We start from the raw sequence: 22,641 nt of genomic DNA on the forward strand, positions 1-22,641 counted from the left end.
TCCACAAAGAGAGTGAGTCAGTCGAACGGCAACAAAGAAGTCTGTCTTACTCACCCATAGGCGCCATTGCTAATGAGCTTGATGGTCTCAAAGTCGCTCTCCAGTGGTTTCCTCCGAGGAGGGGTACAGGCTGCTCGGCTCTGAATCACAAACGTCCAAAAAAAAGGGAAGGAAAATAAGAGGAGTTTAGTTGCTGCATTACTTCAGAAAAGCATGAAGCCATGCACTTCAGCACTTGATTGTGATAATGTGAGCACTTTCTGTCTGCTTAAACTGGATCCATCCAGCATCCCCTTCTGTGTGGTGACATTTTACATTTCTCCAGCATGGCTGCCATTATCTTAAGCTTACTTCACCCACCACTGTTTATTCTGAGTCACATTACAATTGATTCTAACTGCTTTATATAACGGCGTTATGTAAGCTTATACCTGTATGGGTGTTGCCTCTCCAGTGTCATCAGAGTCTCTGCTGGCTGCTCTGTGACTTGGACTCGTCTGCTCAAGATGGACCATCTCTGTAACAGCAGCAGACACACAGTTCAAACTCTCTCTCTTCCTCTCTCTGTTAAGAGGTACATGTTCTCTGTTTAATATCAGTGGGGAAAGAGAGTCTGACATCTAGTTCTGTACACAAAGTATTTTTAATGTTCTTGTCAAACAGACCACAGACACAAACTGTGTAATTGAACAATAAAGGACTAAGACAGGAAATGCAAAGACAGTACAGTGCAAGTCGTGGTAAGTTCAGTGCAATAAATAACAAATGATGTCCCAAATTTAATTTGTTCATTCAAAGCTATAAAATATTTTAACAAATAAAAGTCCACATAAAAATATGAATATTTCCTGCAGCAACAGGAAGAGGATACATAAAAATGGCAGCAGGGATAGTTTCATTCACATCATAGTTTCCCCATGTAATCTATTTTTTCTAAAATTCTCATATTATTATTGTTATTATATATCATGTCACATCATATCATAAAATCATATCCGATGGTAAATGAGTTAAATACATCGGTGGAGATAATTCTCTGATTGATCGTGGCATCAATAATGCTCGTCATGCATACCCAATGCAGTCATCCAAAATAAAGTATTCTAAAATGCCTACATGCAAAGTTTACTACACAAAATATTTAAATCAAAAAGGTAGCTCACCTTCCAAAGGATCCCTGGTGAGGCCGAGCTGGCTGATGATGTATCTGGGGATATCAGTCTTGATGCCGTGGCCCACCTTGGCTTGACCCTCTGCAGCCTCCAAACGTTGGTAAAACTCCTCTGGATCAAACTCCTGGAGAAAAGAGAGGAGTTTCACTGCATTTTGAACATCATGTAGTTGACCGTGTCTTTTTTTAAAACAAACAAACCAAAAAAAAGCACTCACTAAAAAAAAAAATACAACAATCAGGAAGCATACACACACCAATTACACACCAGGAAAAAAAAGGAACACAACTGAAATGTAATGACAGATTTGAAAGGCAGCAGCTGAAAAGGGAACCCAGCTTGCTTCTCCTTGACTTATACAGCCGATGGGATAAATATCTGGGCTAATTTTAGGACCTGAATAATCAGCTAGACATCTACGGTCAGTGTTAAATGGCTTATCAAGGACTACAACTCAAAACACCATCCTGTCTGGCAAGGTAAACTCGCTGCTGGCTTATTCCTACATGCAGTGTTATTATTTGAGCAGAAACTATCATTACGACACCTTATCATCAATGTGTGTGACTCACCTGGGACGTCTGCATTTGAAGGACAGATACTTTGTCAAGTGTCACGTTGACATTGCATCACTCCTTTACCTATGATCACTACTGTGCATCCCAGTGAGCCTTACCAGACACTCCAGGAGCCTGGCTGGCCTGGAGATGATAATGAGAATCTTCTTGACCAGTTTGGTGATGATGGTCACCTCCTCGCTCTCTGAACGCTCATACGCCTGATCAGCAAAGGACAAAAGGATGATGGATTACTGTTGTGACTTAATCCAATTGGCACAAGACATGTGGCTCATCCACAGAGGCTGTCTGCGCTTTGGTCTGGCTCATTATTTTTAGCATGCATTTCATCGTCTTACATTGTCTGTTGGTGATTCAGTGGATCAGAGCTGTTATTTCAACATCTTGCATCAATACTCAGTTCAGTTCGCTGCCTCGCTAGAAGCATAAATAATAGAAAAGACTGGCGAAGGCAAACTCATTGTCTCCATATCTTAGTCTAACATTGCCTTGCCCTGGTCAAACAGCAGGTTCAGAGTCTGGTTCAGATGTGGTGAAAGAGTGATGTCAGACAGAGTTCAGGTTAGTCAGCTGTAAAACCTGCTGCAAGATTTGAAGACTTGCTTTGAAAAGGTACAGTTTTCAGGAAAAAAAAAAGCATTATGAAACCACAACTAAACTTCCAGTGGCACACAGGCAAGCGCAAGGGCAATCTGAAACATTTGACATGTGACAGTGGGGACCACTGGCTTAAAATACGCTCTTACTGAGCTGGAAAATTATTTTTGTGGCAAGATGAAAGAATAATTATAGAAATGTGGCTTTAGTGGAAATTATAGACAAAATAATGTCTATCCCTGCTGCACTGTTGGATGGTTTCAACTACTGAATGAACACAAGAAAGCACCACATTGACTGCACTAACAGTAGCACAATTATTTAAAGAAAAAACTTAATTTATCCAACTTTCTGAGTAAAAAGAGAAGGTCATTCAGGGTCTGATGCCGTGGTCTGCTTTACAGAAGCAGCATTTCCTGCAGGAAAACTGTTGCTGCAAAGGTTATGTAAGCAATCATTACATAATCAAAGACTTGACCACTACACAGATCTTTGGAATAATATAAAATGACAACACCATTACCGGCCACTGAACTGGAATCAGTGCTGACTGAGAGCCAATCAAACAGGCAGTTTCAATTCAATGTTCCAAGGGAAGCTCAAGTATAACATGCAATGTCCCAGAGGGCAATCTGAGCCAGCAGCAATCAGAAACCCACTGGCGATGTCTCAGAGGGAACAAACATTGGCTCAACAGTTGCACGGCTGAATAATGATGAAAAAAAGGAACCAAACTGGTTCTCCAAGTATGAGATGGAAAAACATTTTTTTTTTTTTTTTTTTTTTAAAGATGAGAAACACTCGCCTCATGCAGCAGCTTCTCCAGTTTCTCCTGCAGCTCCACAAAGTACCTGGAGGTGACCAGGCCATTCTGGGACTTGTCCAGACAGTCTCTGGCGAGCTCCACCAGCTGGTGCTGAATGAATCCCAGCACACCATCAGCCAGGGGCAGAGCAGTGCCTGGGGAGCACTCTGCAATGATGTCGAGCAGCTGACCCTCCATCTGGGCTGTCGCCTGGGAAACAACCAAGATGGAAGACTTCATTTAAGACACTGACAGTAACAATTTCTTTCAAGTTGGCCCCCGGCAGGTGAGTGAGGCAAGATTTTGACATTGCCAGGAGCATTAAAACCTCCTGTGCTTATTTCCATGTGTAAAAACTCATGCACACACACAGATGCATTTGTGCCACTGAAGATGTTTTACAAATACAGATGAGACAGAGAGACAAGCCAAGAAAAAAAATGTTAAGGAAAGTACTGACTATACCTTAGGAAAGCGTTCTTTATAGACATGATTCATCATGACAATTTCATTGTCAAATGTTCCGCAGGTCCGTCCAGGGCTGGATGAAAACCAGGTCAAAGAGAAAAACAGAGACGTAGATCAGAGACACGACACAGCAATAAAGATCATATCATACTTTTCCCACAGATAAAGGTAATAATGTTTTAGTGCTACATTTGTATCCCATTAAAACAAAGGAACTCATTGGTGATCGATGGGAGAGGCTGACATTACAGAAGTGTGCTTAACTTGCTCTTTTAAAATACACACACACACACACACACACACACACACACACACACACACACACACACACACACACACACACACACACACACACACACACACACACACACACACACACACACACACACACACACACACACACACACACACACACACACACACACAGAAGCCGTAAAACAATGTCAATCTTAAAAACTGCTGTAAACAGCAAATGTTTGACTGACAAGCGTTTACGGCCACCTCACATGCTTGAAAGTGACACTAATGTGATTGAGATCAGGCTCTCGTCTGCAGTATCCGTGACCACATCTGTTGTGTGCACAGGGCTTCAGTTACAACAGCGCACCTTTAAAACCGCCCGTGCACATTACAAATCAGTGTACTGTCATCACAAATTTAAAAACAGCCACCCCGGGTGCCCCTATACATCACATGCTACAAATAACAATATCATCATGTGACATGCATAACTATTTTTGGGTAACCACAGCAGTTGCACAGCAGTGGTTTTTATTTGAGGGGAATAGCAACAGTTAACCCCTTGGGAACTATTTGAGGGCAGCAAGAAATGCTTCACACACCCTCAGGAGCTATTTTAGAGCCACACAGACACTTGCCAATCATCTATTTCCATAGTCGATACGTGCAGTAATTTAGATGTGTTTTTTAATAGTATTGCATAAGTCAGTTACAAGATGAAATGATTAGAGGGTTTGTGGAATCTCACGTTCCATCTGTAAACAACTGATGTGTGGTCAAATCTACAAACCATCAGAAAGAAAGCGCTTCTTTGCTGATGTACACACACCTTTGATACGCATGAACTTCAAACTAGAAAGTAAAGGTCAATTTGACTCGACTATATACGGGACCAGTTCACATTTTCAGGTGTTAAGATGCTTAAATCAAGAAATGATAAAGACATTATGTACACAAGTCAGGACTGTGACCTCTTCCCTTTAAGTATAAAACAACCACTTCTGCATACCTAGCACAGCAGACATATCTAAAGAGCAACTGGAGCCTTCAGTGGCAAAGGCAGGGACTCGTCACAGAAAAAAAAACCAAAAAAAAACCAACCACATCAAGATGTTGCCAACACCCTACACAGCCCATTACAAAAGTCTCCAGCAACCTCAAAACTTGCCACCACAAGAGCGATTTAAGAGTGCTTGTTTAAGTGTTTAATGAGAGCAGCAATGCTAAATGATGAGGAAATGCTACATTCTAATCCAGAGGATCACTAGTAACCCGCACAGAGGTCTTTTTTCCAAAACCACATGAAATAATTATCCCACCATCTTCAGATCCTTCCATCCTTCATTATTTATAATTGTCCACGAAAGATGTTTCGGAACATTCGGCCTTTTCTCGGTTTGAGGCGAAGCAGCAATCTTACCAAATGTGACACTGCTTGTTTACATTTCTGTTTATAGCTCTGCTACTAAAGTAGCACACTTATGCTAACTGCAGGCTTTTTGCAGACTGCAGCACTGCTAACAGGTCATTTTGTCTCTCATAAAATTATTCTAAATCCATGTTTGGGTAAGCAGCTGTGTGACAGAGGGAAAATGCACAGGGTGCAGGGTGTCTGCCACTACTGCTCATTGTACGCCTTAAGCCTCTGGAGGTGGGAGGCTTTATATGAGCTCCACAGCTAGCGTCTTCAATTAGTACCGCAGAATTTTCCGAGAGCAAACGCAGCACGGCATCACATTGCAGTTAAGGTTAGCCATACCTCTTTTCTGGGCCAAAGAACTGACAAGTAAACGTTAGCCACCAGGAAAATTGCAACGGCAGAGAAGAAACTTTGGTTTAATGATGAAAAATACAAATGGCAGTCATGACTTTTTTCCTCCTCCTCCTCCTCCTCCTCCTCCTCCTCCTCCTCATTCACACTCAGGGCACTGATGTTCAACAGGTTAGCTATTCAGTTACCTATTGAACCACAGGCTTACAAGAGTAGCTAGCTAGTAGCTAGGAAATAAGCACACTGCTCATTTTAAACCATGTCACAACAGTGTGTAATATATAAAGCAATGCAAGCAGCGGTGGACCAGTTCCAGGCTTCATGACATTATCTTTAAGGGCTTCATGTGAACATTAACCCACAGCATTAGCCGAGAGAGGCGTGGCTCTTTTCAATGGTCACTTCTCCCGGTGGAGTGCACTGTTCCAGAAATGTGACAAACCAACAGTCCCTACATCTGCGGTGTCTTGTTCCAAGCTACCTGAGACTGCGTGAGCGGAGCCTGACAGGGGCCGCGGGCTGTGCTCCATCTTCATCTGCCACGCTCTCCGTGCTCCGGAAATGTTTGAACAGGAAGTGGAGATCATCTTGCGTGGGCTGGAAGGGCAACTGGTGCAATAACTCCTGGGAAGAGGAGGACTGGGAGAGAAAAGTCCAGAGGGAATAAAGAGAGATGGGGTTTGTGAAAGACAGAAAAGAGGAAAAGAAAATTAGAGGTCAGTGAGCTGGAATGTATTGTACACATATAATAAATACAATCAATGGCCCAAACTTATTTCCTACTTTTTCTGCTTTTATTTGCACATTTGTGTTCATGTCAGGCTGCGCTTCTATAATTTTGATGATAACATCATGCGTTATAAAGCCTCCTCTAATAAGAGATTCACTCATTATCCTGTGAGTCTTAAAGGCTTTCATCTTCCACTATAGATCCAAATTAGATGTAACACTTAACAAGGACATCCTGAGAAAGGCTGCAGTAAAGTAAAACATCATAAATCCCCTTCCAGATCTAACAAGATGACTCAGTGGGCTTTAGGGTTTCCTCAGGCAGGATTTTTCTGTCCTGCTGCAGCATGTCCTGAGGCGGGCAGCAACGGCTGTTGTGCTGGCCATGCACGCATTCGTTTTCCCTTTCCGAGCCAAAAACGTGTGACGCGAAGCCTGGAATTTATGAGAACTCCCATCTGGCTAGGATCTTGTGTTTCACCGGAGGAAGAGCAAAGGGAAGAGTGTCTCATCTGACCGGAGGAGAGAGAGGAGCCTCACAGAGAGACAAAGTGAAAGGAAAACAGAGGAAAAAGCAAACAGGGACAGAAAAAGAAAGAGCGAAAGAGCAAGGAAAAAAATAAGTGACAGAAGGAGGGACAGAAAGATACCCTGAGGAGGAAACTCGAGACGTGTCAGAGGCGAGTGAGAGCAGCATAAAGACCTCACTGACAGCGAGCCTGAAAGGGGCATTGTGCAGGGAGGGCTGACCTCACCGTCTCCGAGCCATGTGGTTGGCCATACAAAATTACAGCCGTGACAGAGGAGACGCGTATTGTTTTAACAGCCAACTGCAGTCTCCGTAATGACTTTCAAGACAAAAACCTCAAGACAATCAGCACAGAAACCAGCAACAAATAGCTGTTGGGTGTAGCTGGGCAGCGTGGCGCGCTCACTGCGTTCGACTTCTCCCCGAAAGGAAAGGCTGAGAAAGGAAATGTGAAATGCTGTGCAGTCCCGTTCTTCGTCTGTGATATCATCCAGGAGAAAGAAAGCACACATTTCAACAAGGCCTGTGTTATTTTAGTGATAAGATTTATTACTCCTGTACTTTCCCCTGAGCTGAGAGCCACTACACTGAGTACAGCTCAAACATTTTCAGATGAGGTAATTTATTTGATAAGGATGTTCACATGGTAAATGATGAGCTTTCCAATGGAGCTTTTTTAATTCAGCCAGAACACACCATATAGAGTAAAATACTTAAAAAAAAAAACACTGTGTCCATACTGTTTAAATTATTCTGGGAAAACTCTGGGAAAGGCATCTGAGGATTCATTCCTACTTCCTGTCTGCAGTGGAAAGAGTGATACAAGGCTGATGATGGAGAGATGCATCATCATTGGACATCCTGTTATGGCTGAGTCATTAAAGGATACAGCATCCATCTCCAGTCAGCTGTTTCGCATAAATCAACTGGCTGCACAAAGCGTGGTCAAGCGTACTGTCTAGTAACAGTGTCGTGATGGTGTGAGAACGCACTCAGTGTCATTACTCGCAGCGGTTAAACAAATGATTTCAACTCGTTGACATGTTGAGCTGCAGATGATCCTCGTAGACTTGGAAAATGGTTGTAAAAAGTTAGCTGTTTGTTCCCTCACCAGGAACAGTGGGATAGATCAGCTTGGATCCACAGCTGAGACAAGTTTTCACGGCAGAAAAAGCATGAAAGCAGCCAAAGAATTCTCTCAAACCTCTGCTGCTGCATCACTGGTTTATTTGTCTGTTTGTGTGCAGGTTTAAGGAAAGACAGCTGGCCAGATTTTTGTGAAACCTAGCACCAGACACATCAAATTTTGGGGCAGATCTGAATCACTTGTCAATCCCCAATTTATTTTTCACTTTCGCGAACATTGCGAGATGGCTCATTTGGCCCTGGAGGACTAAATCTTAAAATCTAGTTGATGGCAGTTCAATAGTGACAAATATATCCAGTTGTAGAATTACAATGGGAGAGAGAACTCTTGGCCTTGGCAGAGGTCTGCACTCTCCCCGTGTGAGAAAAACCTTTGAATCCTTCTTTCTAAATACACACACGATCCTGTTGGACTCAACATCAGGTACATATCTTCACTGTTGTGCACATGCTGGAGCATCCTGCTCAACAAACCTTTCCCAGCCCCTTTCAAGCCTAGAGGAGGGTGAGCGTTTCAGATTCAAAGGCATGGCTGTTTGGCCGTTCCTTCACCCTCTCTGCAAACAGAGTCGACTGTACTGTACTGTGGATTTATTTCCCACACTGTGTGTAATCTCACGGCATTTACAGTTCAGTCAGTCAGCACCAGAAGTGTCCAAGACTACAGCCCCATATACTGATTGCTACGCTGACTATAAGTAACACGAGGAGCTAAATGGTGCTATCTGATGAAGAAATGAAACAGACACTGATGACTGAAGGGAATTAAAGACATGGAGAGAAACACAGAAGGAGACTCAACTTACAGATACCGATGAACTGGGTGCGTTTGTGCAGTATCCAGATGAGGGAACTGACGCCACCGACCACCTTCGCCCATCCGCTCTGCAGAAAACAGAACAGTAGCACAGCACTCAGTGGTGACTCCGAAGCACGCATGAAACCTACACATCCTGTTGACTCCAATCTTCAAAGCTTCACCCTCTCACTCTTGCACATCTCACGTTTTAAACACTCTTCTCATGCAAGTTTAAAGCGCTAACATGTGATGCTTGAAACGGTGTTGATAAAAAAGAAGACTTTTCTTACCTTTCGGTGCGGGCCAGTTGGCTAAAGTGGAAGACGCAAATGGAGAAGAAGCAAAAGAAGGAGAGGGGGAGGGAGAGGCAGGGGCACAAAGTGACAAAGAAAACAAACACTGTTTAAGGATAGTGACAGAGTAAGTCTGGCTGTCAGAGTCATAGCACTGTGTCTGTCACAGCTCGCAGCCAGCGGTGGTCTGCTGCTGCTGCTGCTGCTGCTGCTGCTGCTGCTGCTGCTGCTGCTGCTGCTGCTGCTGCTGCTGCTGAACACCTGCCAAGCTGCTATCACACTGCAGCACGTAGCTCGTGACTCATTATACACAAACACACACATACCAACAAAAAAAAAACCACTCATAACTAGCACCTACACATACACCATGAAACACCCACCCGCACCACTACTACAAACAGAAAAGGATTCAACCCGTATGCCTGAAATTTCTACTCGTAACTGTGTCCTGTTTCCACATTCCCCCTACTTTTCCATCCAATGTGCCACTCTGAGGACATGGCCCAGTTTCGTTCACTGATTCAATCTGTGACGACAAAGACGGTCAAATGTTTTCTCGCACAAACCAGCTCTTGGGGACATGGAGCCAAATCAGGGTTGACACAATGAAATTGGACGGTTCGGATGTCAGCGGGACTGACATCTGAGGATTAGTCAGGTGAATTAGATCTGTTTTCTCATCGGCTCACACCCGATATGTATGTCATCCGTTATGTGTTATCAAAAGCCTTTACTACTGATACTGGGTTGTTGTATTAAGGTCCTGCGAGGCTTAAGAGGATACAAGCCAAGATTAAAAACAAGGTTTTAAAATCAATATTAGAATCAATGCCTCAGGTATGAGAGGAAAAGAAACTATTGTGGGACAGAGTGTTGGCAGTCCTCACACCTCAAGGTTAAACAAAAGCTTCTTTAATGGCGATGAGGGAGCTGCAGCCCTGAGATGGTTCCTTATCACGTTTTACCTGATTTGCATTTAAAAGATGTATCCATTCCTTTCGGGGGTGCCAGTTATTGCATGTCTGGCTCTTCCGTGTTTACATGTCAAAATTATAGCACAAACAGCAGGGCTATACAGCTTGTGTGAATAACAGATGTACCTGGTGGAGCTCTTAAAAGTGCAGTCGCAGCATCCGTCTCCACACTGGCAGCATAAAAATTCTCAATAAATTCAGATGAGTCATGCAGGCTCGTGCTAAGGCAGTTCTATCAGGAGACATCACCTCTCCATTCTCGGGATTATGGTGCAGTGTGCCACACTGCACTGCAACATTTAATGCTAATTCATAGCACGTGATGATAAGCAGCGCAGATGCACATACAGGGAGACAGATGTAATTACTGTTTTGCCCAAAATTAACACAATGTTTTCTGCTGCTGGACGAGGATGCCAGGTCCACTTACTATTCCTCTAAATCCCAGTGACTCTATACAAGGTTGCAAAAAGCATAAGATAAGAGGGCAAGCTTTGCAATTTCCCCCCGTAATCACAGCAGCCCTGAATAACGAGTGTGTGCACCGACTTGCTGCCTTAATTGGCTTCACAAATGCCAAGACCCATGTCCAGCAAGTGGCCCTAGGGCCTTTCATCTGGTTGGACTTGCTTCTCTGTTGCCTCATTTCCACTAAGGGGCAAAAGGGAACAAGCCAGGGCATGTTCGCTATTCATGCAACTCAGTTTTGTCTAAAACCAAGCTTCTGGGGTTGTTGGTGAGCGTGTTTTGATTGGATTCGGCTTAAATTAAGTGAAAAATGTTCATGCACTGTTCACGGTTCAGGTTTGGCTTGGTGAGAAAAAGTTATTAATGAATCAGCTTGGCTGTGTGTAACTCTCACCGCAGGTTTCTGGTTACTGCTGATGAATGAATTATAATGGAAATATATTTTATTGGACTTCATTTCGTATGTTTTCAATTTAAGCTGTCTGCAGTTTTGTCAGCTCACATCTTTGCTGGAAGATAGATGAACCTATAGCAATGTTAAAATATGCGTTCATCCACTGCTGTTTGGAGGCATCTGCACCGCGTTATATCAGTCTTACCAATTTTCCAGTTTTTGTATTTGGCAGAGAACAAAAAAGTGTTTGACTTTATTCTTACCTGCGGGCGAACTGGAAATTAGCAGAGGTGCTGGCGGGGACATTTCTGGGGCTTTCTGAAGGGCTGCTACCAGCTGAGGAAGCAAACAAAATCAGTTACAAACTCTGAGCAGAAGCTCAAATAAACTATGTATATGACTATTTAAATGTTGAATCATTCCACTGGCAGTCCTCTTGTTTTACATGAACACTTTGCAACTGGTTTGACTTCACAGTTCAACCTGAAACAATCTTATATCTTAATGACAGTAACACTCCCACAAAAGTGAAGTGGGCCTCTTCCCTGCCTAATCAAAGAATCAGACAGCAGGGGGTCGTTGATGGGAGTGGCTACCTGCTCCACGATGGAGGAGTTAGCTAAAAATATTATCGCAGAAACACCCTGAAATATTGTGATATTACTTTACTGCCATATCACCCACCACTATCCACCACACCACATGCTTTTGAAAGGGTCACTAAAGGGTTTTCATGCCAGCCCCTGAGGACGAAGCACAACCACACCCTGTGTGAAAAAAATGGGTATAAGGGAATGAATGAGTCCCCATTCAGCCAGCTGAACAAGGAATGAGTAGCCTAGAGGAGGCTACAAGAAAAATATCATCGCGAGGAGGAAAACTATCGTGTGCCTTATGCACTGTACTGTGGGCACATTATGATCCAACAGCCAGGAAGACACCAACATGAACACACCAGAGAGAACCCACGGCTAGTCTTGTGACAAACAGCATCAAAAACAAGGCTAAAGGCACATATACTAGACAAAAAAGCCAATGTAGTGGTCTCCTGCCATAGATGAACCTCTCAGGTCTTCATTCCATCTTCACCCACTTCTGTCTTCCTTGTATTCACATCTATGTGAAGTGTGCGCAAATGAGCCTCTAGCCTAATTGGCGAAACAATATGACACACTGAGGTGAGCAGATACACAACCAACATCAACACACAAGTACCTGTGGCAAGAGGGAGAGGTGAAAGCGGTCGTGATAGCGTGGGCGACGGGGTCCCGACCGCCAAACTCCTTCTCTTGTTGTTACGGGAACTGCGAGAGGGGGATAACAAAACAGGAGAGAGAAAACATTTGCTTATGTAATGCAATTACAAACGCAATGGCTCATCACATGTGTCTTTTATCAGCGCAGTAAACACTCGCCTAAGATAAACACGGTCGGCCTGTAAACTTCAGCTGTTGATGGGGATGAGGAAAACACTGATAGCTAATGACACTGGTCATGGTGTTTATGCATAAACATGCACGCAGAGCTACAAACATGTCTGCAGGTAATTATACAAACACACACTCACACAGAAAGTACGTTTTTTAAAGTGCGTAGGTTATTTTCATGTGAAAGAATGGGAAACATCTGGAAGTGCTGGTACCAATGGGAGCAGCCGATCTTATTAAAACAGCTTTGTCTTGCTGTTATACAATGATGCAATGAGGGGACCCAGTGACTCCCATGACACAGAAATGTCAGCCATGATATACTGTCCATACCATTAAAGATCCATCGCCATGGATGAACACACACACACAGACAACACAGACTGATCTATCAGTGAGAAAATCAATGAGCAGATTGTTTTTCCATTGCACAGAGTCAGAGGTTCAGCAGTTGATGTAACTTTGGACACAAGCTGTTTCTTCTTCTAAGAAAAAAAAAAAGCCTGTTTGTGCCATTTTGATGAAAGTTGGTTTCCTTCTGCCTGCTGGTTGGCGTCAGTGTTGAATTTAAAGGATTGTTGATGTGCAGCTTTTTTTTTTTTTTGACAAATGCAACTTCAGTAGCCAATCAGTTCTTAAGAGCTCCTTTAAAAAGAGCCTTCTCTTTATAAACGTCCCATGTAAAAGTGGTGGATGGCAGACTGGTTTAAAAGCAGGCAGATACCAAGCGGCATTTTTTAGCACGACTCACCCACATAGATGTCAGGGTAATTATGATGCAGTTGCTTTAAGTTTAGATGTTATTTTGTCCATATCCTGTATGTGTATATATGGTGCAAGGAGCGCTCTGAGGGCCTGAGGTAAAGGCTCCATTCAGTTTACAAGTAGAAATCTTTTTTCGCTTTTATGTCCCCCCCCCCCAAAAAAAAAAAGCTGAATGTAATCCCCAACATGCCCTCTGTTTCATCCTGGTGATGTCCATGTCATCTTTCTTTCTCTCTGGCAATGACCTAAAATAATTGAGGGGCTGAGACAACAACAGAGCCTGACGTTTCTAGGTCGGTGCTGAGGCGGTTTCGTACAGCATACTGTGGCCCCCACCCCAAAAAGAGACGGCACAGCAACAGAGAGGGGAGAGCCAATAAATGCTTGACTTCTGCTTCAATGACAGACCAACCACAGAATGGCAACGTGAATGTGCACCATTTTACCTTCATCAGAAAACAAATAACCTTCTCACACCATAGAGCCCCCCCCTCCAAAAGGGCACAAAAGCATCGCCGTATCACACCATGGGAAGGAGAGAGCTTTATCATGAGTTGGCAGTGATAAGGCTTCTCTCTGGGGTTAACAATAGTGGTTTGTAAGGACCTTGCAGGCAGACATGTAGCATGATGAATGTAGGCCACTGAGAGGCAGGCCTGCATGCTTCACGTGTCTGCTGATGTTTGAGGGCTGCACTTACTCACTGAGCTGCATTCAAAGTCAGGCTGTGTTGAACGGCTTCCATGACAGATGCCTGATCCCAATCTACGTGAAAAAGGGTGGAGGGTTTGATACTCCACAGAATAAAATCAGCGGCCTGTTAATAATTAGAACAACTGTACTGAATGATCATGACTGAATGATGAGAGCAAAGGTTAACCCCCACAACTTCAGCCACAAGCAATGGGTCATGCAGTTTATGCCGCTGACAGGAGCTATAATTGATGCATGGCGTGCCACAATCACAACACAACATTTCACTATGGAAACACTGGAGTCACGGCAAAGCAAATAAAACGCCATAAATTACGAGACGATCGCCGTGAACTCGCTGATTGTCAAAGACAATAGGGTGCATGAACGGTAAACTGTACTACTCTGCTTTGTGAGGGCTGATTAAACTCATCTCACATATAAAAGCACGTCTACAACAGCGCAGACCCACGAACCACACCAGTGTATCGATCAGCGCTGGGACTTGAGTGTCGCCGTATGCGACAGCTGGTAGCAGACAATGCAGTCTGCTCACATTCACAACACTCTACAATGGCCACGTTTCTCTGTCGGAAACAAAAACTGGGGCGGATGTAACCGACATACTGTACAGTAAGGCACTGTCGGCGATCTCACACACACACACACACACACACACACACACACACACACACACACACACACACACACACACACACACACACACACACACACACACACACACACACACCACTGTGGCATTATCAATCTGAGCTGTACGCTGGTGATGTTAGCGGACACTGTGGGGGTCGGGTTTACGTGCTGGGAATCAACTAGCTCAACATAAACGTTCAACAAATTGCCGTTTGTCAGACAGTGAATGGCCCAGCTCAGCGGGGAGCTAATGACAACTGCAGGCCGAGCAGACGTGCTCGCTTTGCGGCACTTTAGTCTAGCCTGGCTCGCTTTTGTCTGCACATTCAGTTAGTCTATTATCATGAACAGGATGTGTTATCGTTACCCCTTCGATCTTTTCATCATGGCCCCAGTCACAAAACTAGTTTTGTAGCTCGGCAACACGGTCCAGTAGTAGTTTTGGTCAGACATGGTGATGGTGGTGACCGACGAATCCAATCCAGATATGAGAAGGATCCTCTTGTTAAAGTGGGAGCATCGTGTTGGACAGTCTCTCCTCTGGACGTGTTATTACTGGTGGTGGTTAGGCCAGTACGCAACGTCCAACGGCAGAAACTCCATTCAGCTTCGGTACAAACTGACCCCAGACCCACGACAAGGCAGCTCGGTGGTGATGGGCGACTGCAACGGCCATGTCCGCTCTGCTCCTTCTCTCTATTACCATCGAAATTTCCGAAACGGTCAGTCTTTCGTGGGAAGCGACGTTAACGACTGATATCTTCGCCAAAATATAAAGAGTGATACAAACTTTCCAGCAGCGACGCCGCACCGCGCAGGCGCATTAGCGCGCGCCTGAGGGAGGAGGCACTAATGATGCCTTCAAGCACTGTCGGAAATATGCGATACCCCTACATCACATTAACAACCCAGCGAACAGAAACAAGACTGAAAAATTATGTACTTCCATTGATGTCGATACTGAAACATGAACACTCATATACAAACTTAGATTCTATTAATATATATTTTCAAAAATAATCAATAAATGTTAAACGTGCAGAGGGAGTTAAGTCTATGTCCCAATTTTCACGAAGTGTCGTGAATGTTGCATTATGTCACAGCGGTACATTGAGATTCTCATGTGATTATCATGGATTTCAAGGACTGTAGAGCAATCAAACTGTGCTCTGAAATTTTCAAACCCTGCAATTGTTTGTGATGAAAAAACTGAACTATCCATCCATTCTCTGTCGCTTATTCAAGGTGTGCTGGCAGCAAGGTGGTCTAGACGCCCCCCTACCCAACAACATGTTCCAACTCCTCAAGGCATGCCAAAGACAAATTAAATACATAATCCCTCAAGTGCATTCTGGATCTACCCTGTGGTCTAGAGAAGGCACCAAGGAGACATTTTTACTTCACTTGTGAACAAGGACACCAAGATACTTGAAGTCACTCAGGGCACCAGCTGACTCCAAACCTGGAGGAAGCAATCCACCGTTTTCTGGTTAAAAACCATGGCCTCAGACTTGGAGGTGCTGAAGGTCAAAGTCTGATGAAGTCAACAGAACCGCATCATCTGCTGATGCGGTGAAACTGCCCTCCTATCTGCAAAGAGCAGATGATGTGGTTCTATTGGCTTCATATGACAAATCTCAAACAGAATCGTGACAAGGGACAACTCTGGTGGAGTCCAACACCCACTGAAAACGTGTTTGACTTCCTGCTGAGAATATGGACACAGCTCTCACTCTGCTTACATAAGGACTGGATGGCTTCTGATAAAAGCCCAGGTACCCCACTTGGTTGTAAGCTTTCTCCAAGTCCACAAAACACAGACTGGATGAGCAAACTCCCACGAACCCTCTAGTAACCCTGCAAGTGTGAAGAGCTGGTCCACTGTTCCATGATCTGCATTGCTTCTCCTGGATCTGAGGTTCGAAAATCAGTCAGCGCCTCCTTTCAAGCGCTCTGGCATAGGAGGAAACTGAAATGTACAGTTTCAAAAGCAGGTCTGTGCTATATGATAGTTTATACAGACCTTCAAGGGATTACTTGCAAATTTGTTTAGGAATGACTTGTGCGCTTGAGTCAAAATTTCCATGATGTATATTCTTTTGTTTAAATTACAACAAACAGGGTGAAAATAGGGGCCCACCATTAATTTGTCCCCCTATTGAGTGAATCCACCCCTACAGCAAAAGGTAAACCACAGAGAAATCTTAGCAAATCACTCTGAACTTTTTCATAGACACACCATGAGTCCCTCCTGAAATATATGCGCGATCTGTTCTCAGAGAAACCCTTCACTTTTAACAATAAAAACACTGTGGATTGTACGTGTTGACCACTCAGACATGGTACAACCCCTAAAACTATGGCTTTTAGCCCACAGAATGCTGCCCTTGATACACCTAACATGAATATTTCCTTGCTCATCACAGACACCTTGACCAGCAGGGAAGAAACTGAATGTGAGAACTCTTCCTCTTTGTCTTTAAATCTGTCATCTGTGATCTGCTGCCAATACCTCCAGTGATTCTGATGTTTCCTCTGACTCACAGACCAGTGAAACCAGTCTGATTTAACCTCCTCTTCAAAGACAAGGGAAAGTCTTTGAGCAGGTTAGAGTCAGTGCAGAGATTAATGTTGTGACTGGGGCGCAAATCCACAAGCTAGTTCCTTCATTCTGTTCTCCTGTGTCACTCCTCTGTTGATAAAACTTGATATGAACTGTTGCTACTGTGTAAAATTCCCATTAAGAATCAGCTTAATACTTTTGGACTCTGCATAGGGGAGCTGTTACTTGCAAGAGCTGACTCAACCAGTTTTCATATTAGTTACACACAATCACATAGCCACCAGATTAACTCTGCTACAAAACAGTGAAACTGATTCAGATATTCAGTATATAGTCACAATGAGTATGGACGATGCATACGATACTGAGACGATTCCATGCAGGCAGTAACTCCTGCACAGTTTTTCCACCTTATCTCTATCTCTGCTCTGTCTCGCTAATGTTTACATAAAACCTGTTTGAGCAGTGAGACTGCCCAGGCTTTCAGGCAATCCTCAGGCAGCTTCTGAATATGTTGCCTCTCAGGATCAGGTAAACATGCACCGGTGTGAAAAACGACATGCATGCACACTGAAGCTGACACGTGACAGGCACCTGGCTGGTCTGGTTTGAGGAGGAGAGAGGGAGAAGAAAGGAGACAGAGACAGACAGACAGACAGACAGACAGACAGACAGACAGACAGACAGACAGACAGACAGACAGACAGACAGACAGAACAAGTCAGCTGATAATACTTACACATTTCCCCTGCGAGGAAGACTCAGTTCTTTCTAAAAAAAAAAAAAAAAAAAAAAAAAAAAGAGGAAGAAGAGATGTGAAACATTGAAATAATTATATTTTCTTAAAAATGTTCCATGTTTTCATGCTAATATTGCTTTGAAATGCAGACATCAGCTGTGTGTTTGAGCAGAGAGGGATATTTATTGTTTGTCATGAATCGGTATCTTTCCCCTATCAGGCGACAGTTCATATTTTGTTTCTGCTGTCATGAAAACACATGTCAGAATAAACAGGCAGGAATTTGTTTATTTTTTGCTGTCTGAGCAGACTCTTTCCATTCATAACATGTTTGCAAAAATAAGGTTACAGCATCTTTTTAGATGGATTTGCCTTAATGCTTACTCCTCTCTGTCACACCCACTCATTTTCCTGTCAGTACACTGTAAATATCATTAGCTGCAGTATGGCCTAGTTTCTTGCAGGACAAGTGGGTCTTCAAGTCATTTCCTGGCCAGGATACAAATCCCCAGTAGCCTATGGCTACTGTGTTTGTGCTCAGGCAACTGCAAAACTGCCCTTACCAATCAGGATTTGAAGGACAGGGAGGGGTAGCACTCTGTTAGACAGAGAGAGCCTGTGCACAAAATCATTTTGAGGCTATGTGCACTGATTCCGTCCTCTCCAACGTGATTAATGCCACAGTCCATTTAAAAACAGGTGAACACCTCAAATAACAGCAGGGGGGAGAAGAGAAGTTTTAATTATCGTACTTTAAGCTTCATAACTAATCAGAGCAGAATCAATTTGAGGAACAGTACCTGATGATGGTTGACATTATGTTATGCCTTTCTAAAGAAAGACATGAAAGCAAACCTGAATCCTTTCCATATTCATTAATAGTATAATAGCAGGGCTGCACTTAAATCTAAATTGCAAATGAATGTAAGGTGAAAGAAAAACCCAATTACAGTCACTGAATGGGAACACCCAGTTTGCACTGAGTCTGTCATCACAAACCCACCGTCACCTCCTCCATAACAGACCAGGAGTAGAAACAATGCAGCTCTCACTGTACTTCATTTATGCAGAAAATATACACATGAATGAACCACACACACACACACACACACACACACACACACACACACACACACACACACACACACACACACACACACACACACACACACACACACACACACAGATATATCACTTCATTATTCCCATCCTGGACATTCCCGAGTAATAAACACGACACCCATGAGCAGATTAAAGGGATATTTCTGCCAATCATCCAGGAACCCTTGGGTTTTACGCTCCTATCACCACGGCAACCGGCTTCACCGAAGCACCAATGGAAAGCTCCAAAATAAACACATAAGACAGTGGAAGCAGGAGTCTGATCATCAATTACATTATGAGCACCGATTACTGCAATTCATGGACTCTCCTCCAATGAATGGACACCAGACATGAGGAAACATGATCACCAGCTACAATTTCAAAGCAATGTCACATCATTATCAGGAGGAACAAAGAATAATTCTAATCGATTGTAATAGAAAATATGTCAAATATGTCTGCTAGACCCAAAGCAATTCCTGGAGACATCCATCCTCGTTGCCAATGGCTCAAAATCATCATCAACATCATCTTATTATCATTATTATTGGCCTGGAAACAACCACATCCGAGTGCGCTCATGACCGTCTCCGTTACCTGTAGACCGCGGCGTCTCAGGATATTCGGCTCGTCCATCATTGAAGACAATAAAAACCCCGAAGCGGATCCCCGGTCAGTCAGCCCATACTGCGCTTCGTCCGCTCCACGCGAGCGTGGATTGAGTCCTCCTGGCTGTTCCTGCTTCTGCTGCTGAACCTCCTCCTCCTCCACCTCCACCTCCTCCCAGGGCGAGCTGCTGCACGACCGCCCCGATAAGGTGGTCGCTTCAGCCCAGCTGATCACCTGATCAGCAGAGGGGGAAGGAGGTGAGTGGGTGGGGAGGTTAGTTAACCTAATAAAGCGAGAGGGCGTGTTGACCCCACCTTCCTGATATTTTGTTGTTAAATGAAACAACAACAACAACAACAACAACAACAACAACAACAACAACAACAACAACCTGATTTTACTGTGTGATGGGCATTTTCAGATCAGATACTTAAAGATGTCACTCATCATTTCATATCCTGTGGGTCCCTGGTCTTCTTAACAAACCTTTGTGCTCACCATGATGGTTTCATTTAGCAATAACCTGCAACTGTGCAGACATTCAGTACACTAAACCCCCCAGAAACACATGCAGTCCACCTGTTTCCATATGTTGTGCTACATGCGGCATTTAAATGTTTTATTCCCCTCATCGTGTGAAATAACACAGTGTCTGTCTGGTGGAATGAAACCTCACCAGGGAGGATGTGGAACAATTGTGCTTTGAAGTCAAGCTGAATAGCAGCGATTGATCCGTGTCTGTCACCCAGCGGCACCATGATGTGTGTGTGTGTGTTTTTTTGTTTTTGTTTTTTCATACACAACAATGGTTGGTTCTCTTGTTCTGTGCTGTCACATGTCCATTTCTGTAAGCCAGCTCGAGGGCTGTGAATCCTTCATTGTTCTCTTGTGAAGTTCTCTGTTTATTTGAGGCAGCTTAAAGTGAAAGGGCTGGAAATCAAGCGACTTGAGAGTTAAGTGGATCTAACAGAGAGATCATGGTTTTCAAGGTGTGTTTCAAGTGACACCTTTGTATGAAATGCATCTCAGCTTTCCCTGGTTTTGGATTGGTTACTTCACTGTAGAAGTAGCAATAAAACAATTCTACATGAATATGCTTTCATCTTTATTAGGGATAAGAGTTGTGCCACGAGCAGGTCAAAAGAGATTTATTTGAAGTCGTGTACTGTACTGTTTGTTTGTGTGAAATTTGGGTTTTTAAAGATGTCACCTTAATGCCAATAAAGAAGGTATTCTCATATGTCAGGTGTGCGTTGGTGTGGCTCCAGAAGTTGAGTTCTCAAATCTTCCATTTGTGGCAACAACCTGTCACCTAAGAATGAAAAGGAATCTGCAGAGACAACCAAGCAATCCTCTGTGTGGTCCAAGCCTGGACATATTCTGTGCTTTTTACACAAACATCAGTGTTACTCTTCTACATAACCAAAGTATCCACATGCACACTGAGTTTACTGTTGCAGATCATTGTTAATGGAAATCTAGTGTGTTATCGCAGGTGTATGTCGCTTAAATTTACATCTTCCGTCATTAACAAGCAGAGTTAAAATCAGCTTTGTGCAAGGAAGTGATTTTGCAGAGTTCAAGCCAGGTGACAAAGGGAAATGGCTGTTGTGCGCTGTTAGTGTGGCTGTTAATTGTATGTCTCATTTAGCTGGTTTTAGATGAACATTATCACAGACTGAGAGAAACTCCTTTAAACTGATTTGTTCTTTCCCAGACTGATAATGGAGTTTGGAGCTACAAAGGACAGACTGTGAAATCTGCGCGTGTCATTTTGTCGTGCTCTCCATGTGATCCGGCGTAGCTCATCTTCAAAAGGTCCGCGCTCGTTAAAGGAAACAGTCAGGCGTGAAAGTCAGCTCTTCTTCTTTTGTGTTAGTTCTTATTCTGTGTCTCTGATCTGAACCCCACTGACTCGTTTCATACCGTCACTGAAGGGTAAAAGAAAGAGTCTGCTCTCAGTTTTGTGACAGTCCAGCCACTCAGGATTTGGAAATGAAGAAAAGAATGAAACAACTTCAATAATACAAAAATAAAAACATAAATTGAACCAACTCTGGTGTAAAATATCTCAAGCTTACTTATCTGGAATACGCTGTATGGTCTATCAAACTTTGCCACAGTCACTGTTTCTTAGTTTAGAGGTTAAATCACAAACATGAATTCGATGGAAATTAATAGAACAGCAAATCCAGAACTATCAAATAACAGCATTGCCTTCTTATTGACCTCTTTCACATCTGGTAAAGACAGTTCTCACACACATCACACTCATTTGGTTGAGTTTCTGGAAAACAATGTATTTCCTCTTATAGGCTGCCTGCTTCATCACAACTCCATATGAGGTTAATATTAAGTTGTCTGTTCCTTCGGTCTTCAAATAAAGCTGCACTTACCGCATTAAAGTCTGTACTGTTGGTATATGGCCACCAGATGGCACCATGGAGCTATGCATTTATTTATTTGACACCCCCCCACGATGCTGTTCATGTTTTGTTGCCACCAACATGTCTAGTCATGTTAGCACAATGTGACTGATGACTGATTTGATGTAGCAATGTTTATTTTTTACTATCTTATCTGGTGACCTCTCACTTTTATCTTGTGGCCCCGTACAAGGGTCCTGACCATGCCCTGTGCATACTGCTATGTGCTGTTACCTTCATCTTTGATTTTAAGGTAAGCATCTCTGTGTGGCACCAGTGCATATGGTGAAATTCACTCCCATTATGCAGAAACTTTTCATGATGACAAAACACGCCGGAGCTTTGTTTTTTTTCTCCTCCCATCTCGTGTAACAAGAGATGAAAAGAGGAGACGTGGCCAGTGAGGAGAATGAGAGTCTGTTTTAACAACAGTGACAGTTTGCATGAGTCACTTTACATCTTTCACACACTTTCAACTTGTAAAGTAGGTTTACCTGGCAAAGCACATGACTGTTTCATCACCTCAGTGACTCACTGCTCTGAAATTCGCACACTCCACACAGTCAAAAAGGCGACATCTCTGCCACTTTTTTTAAATTTAGTAACTTCTTCACATGCTTCCTTTTAATTAAGAGAAATATTGATGATATTATGATGTCATGTTTTTGGCTTGTGACTCTTTCTAACACTGGCTT

The 22,641-nt window shown here is 43.4% G+C and overlaps 1 protein-coding gene across 2 annotated transcripts in view; it reads right to left on the reverse strand.

Annotated features, from left to right (window-relative positions):
- Window positions 1-19,703, reverse strand: part of mast3a (microtubule associated serine/threonine kinase 3a) — a 30,314-nt gene extending 10,611 nt beyond the window's left edge. The window contains exons 1-13 of one of the 2 annotated variants that reach the window (XM_070973297.1): window positions 19,509-19,703; window positions 17,808-17,839; window positions 12,182-12,270; window positions 11,230-11,302; window positions 9,125-9,145; window positions 8,842-8,920; window positions 6,113-6,270; window positions 3,618-3,693; window positions 3,153-3,362; window positions 1,849-1,950; window positions 1,164-1,296; window positions 432-517; window positions 55-140 (exon numbers count right to left, since the gene is read on the reverse strand). In XM_070973297.1, the coding sequence (XP_070829398.1) occupies window positions 55-140; window positions 432-517; window positions 1,164-1,296; window positions 1,849-1,950; window positions 3,153-3,362; window positions 3,618-3,693; window positions 6,113-6,270; window positions 8,842-8,920; window positions 9,125-9,145; window positions 11,230-11,302; window positions 12,182-12,270; window positions 17,808-17,839; window positions 19,509-19,550 (1,187 nt within the window). In that variant the 5' untranslated portion in view covers window positions 19,551-19,703. Of the gene's footprint in view, window positions 1-54; window positions 141-431; window positions 518-1,163; window positions 1,297-1,848; window positions 1,951-3,152; window positions 3,363-3,617; window positions 3,694-6,112; window positions 6,271-8,841; window positions 8,921-9,124; window positions 9,146-11,229; window positions 11,303-12,181; window positions 12,271-14,872; window positions 15,326-17,807; window positions 17,840-19,508 lie in introns of those variants that run through there. The other variant, XM_070973296.1, reaches the window with a different exon arrangement.
- Window positions 19,704-22,641: the final 2,938 nt, after the last annotated feature.

This window comes from Chaetodon trifascialis, chromosome 11 (genome assembly GCF_039877785.1).
Source record: "Chaetodon trifascialis isolate fChaTrf1 chromosome 11, fChaTrf1.hap1, whole genome shotgun sequence".
Taxonomy (NCBI): domain Eukaryota; kingdom Metazoa; phylum Chordata; class Actinopteri; order Chaetodontiformes; family Chaetodontidae; genus Chaetodon; species Chaetodon trifascialis.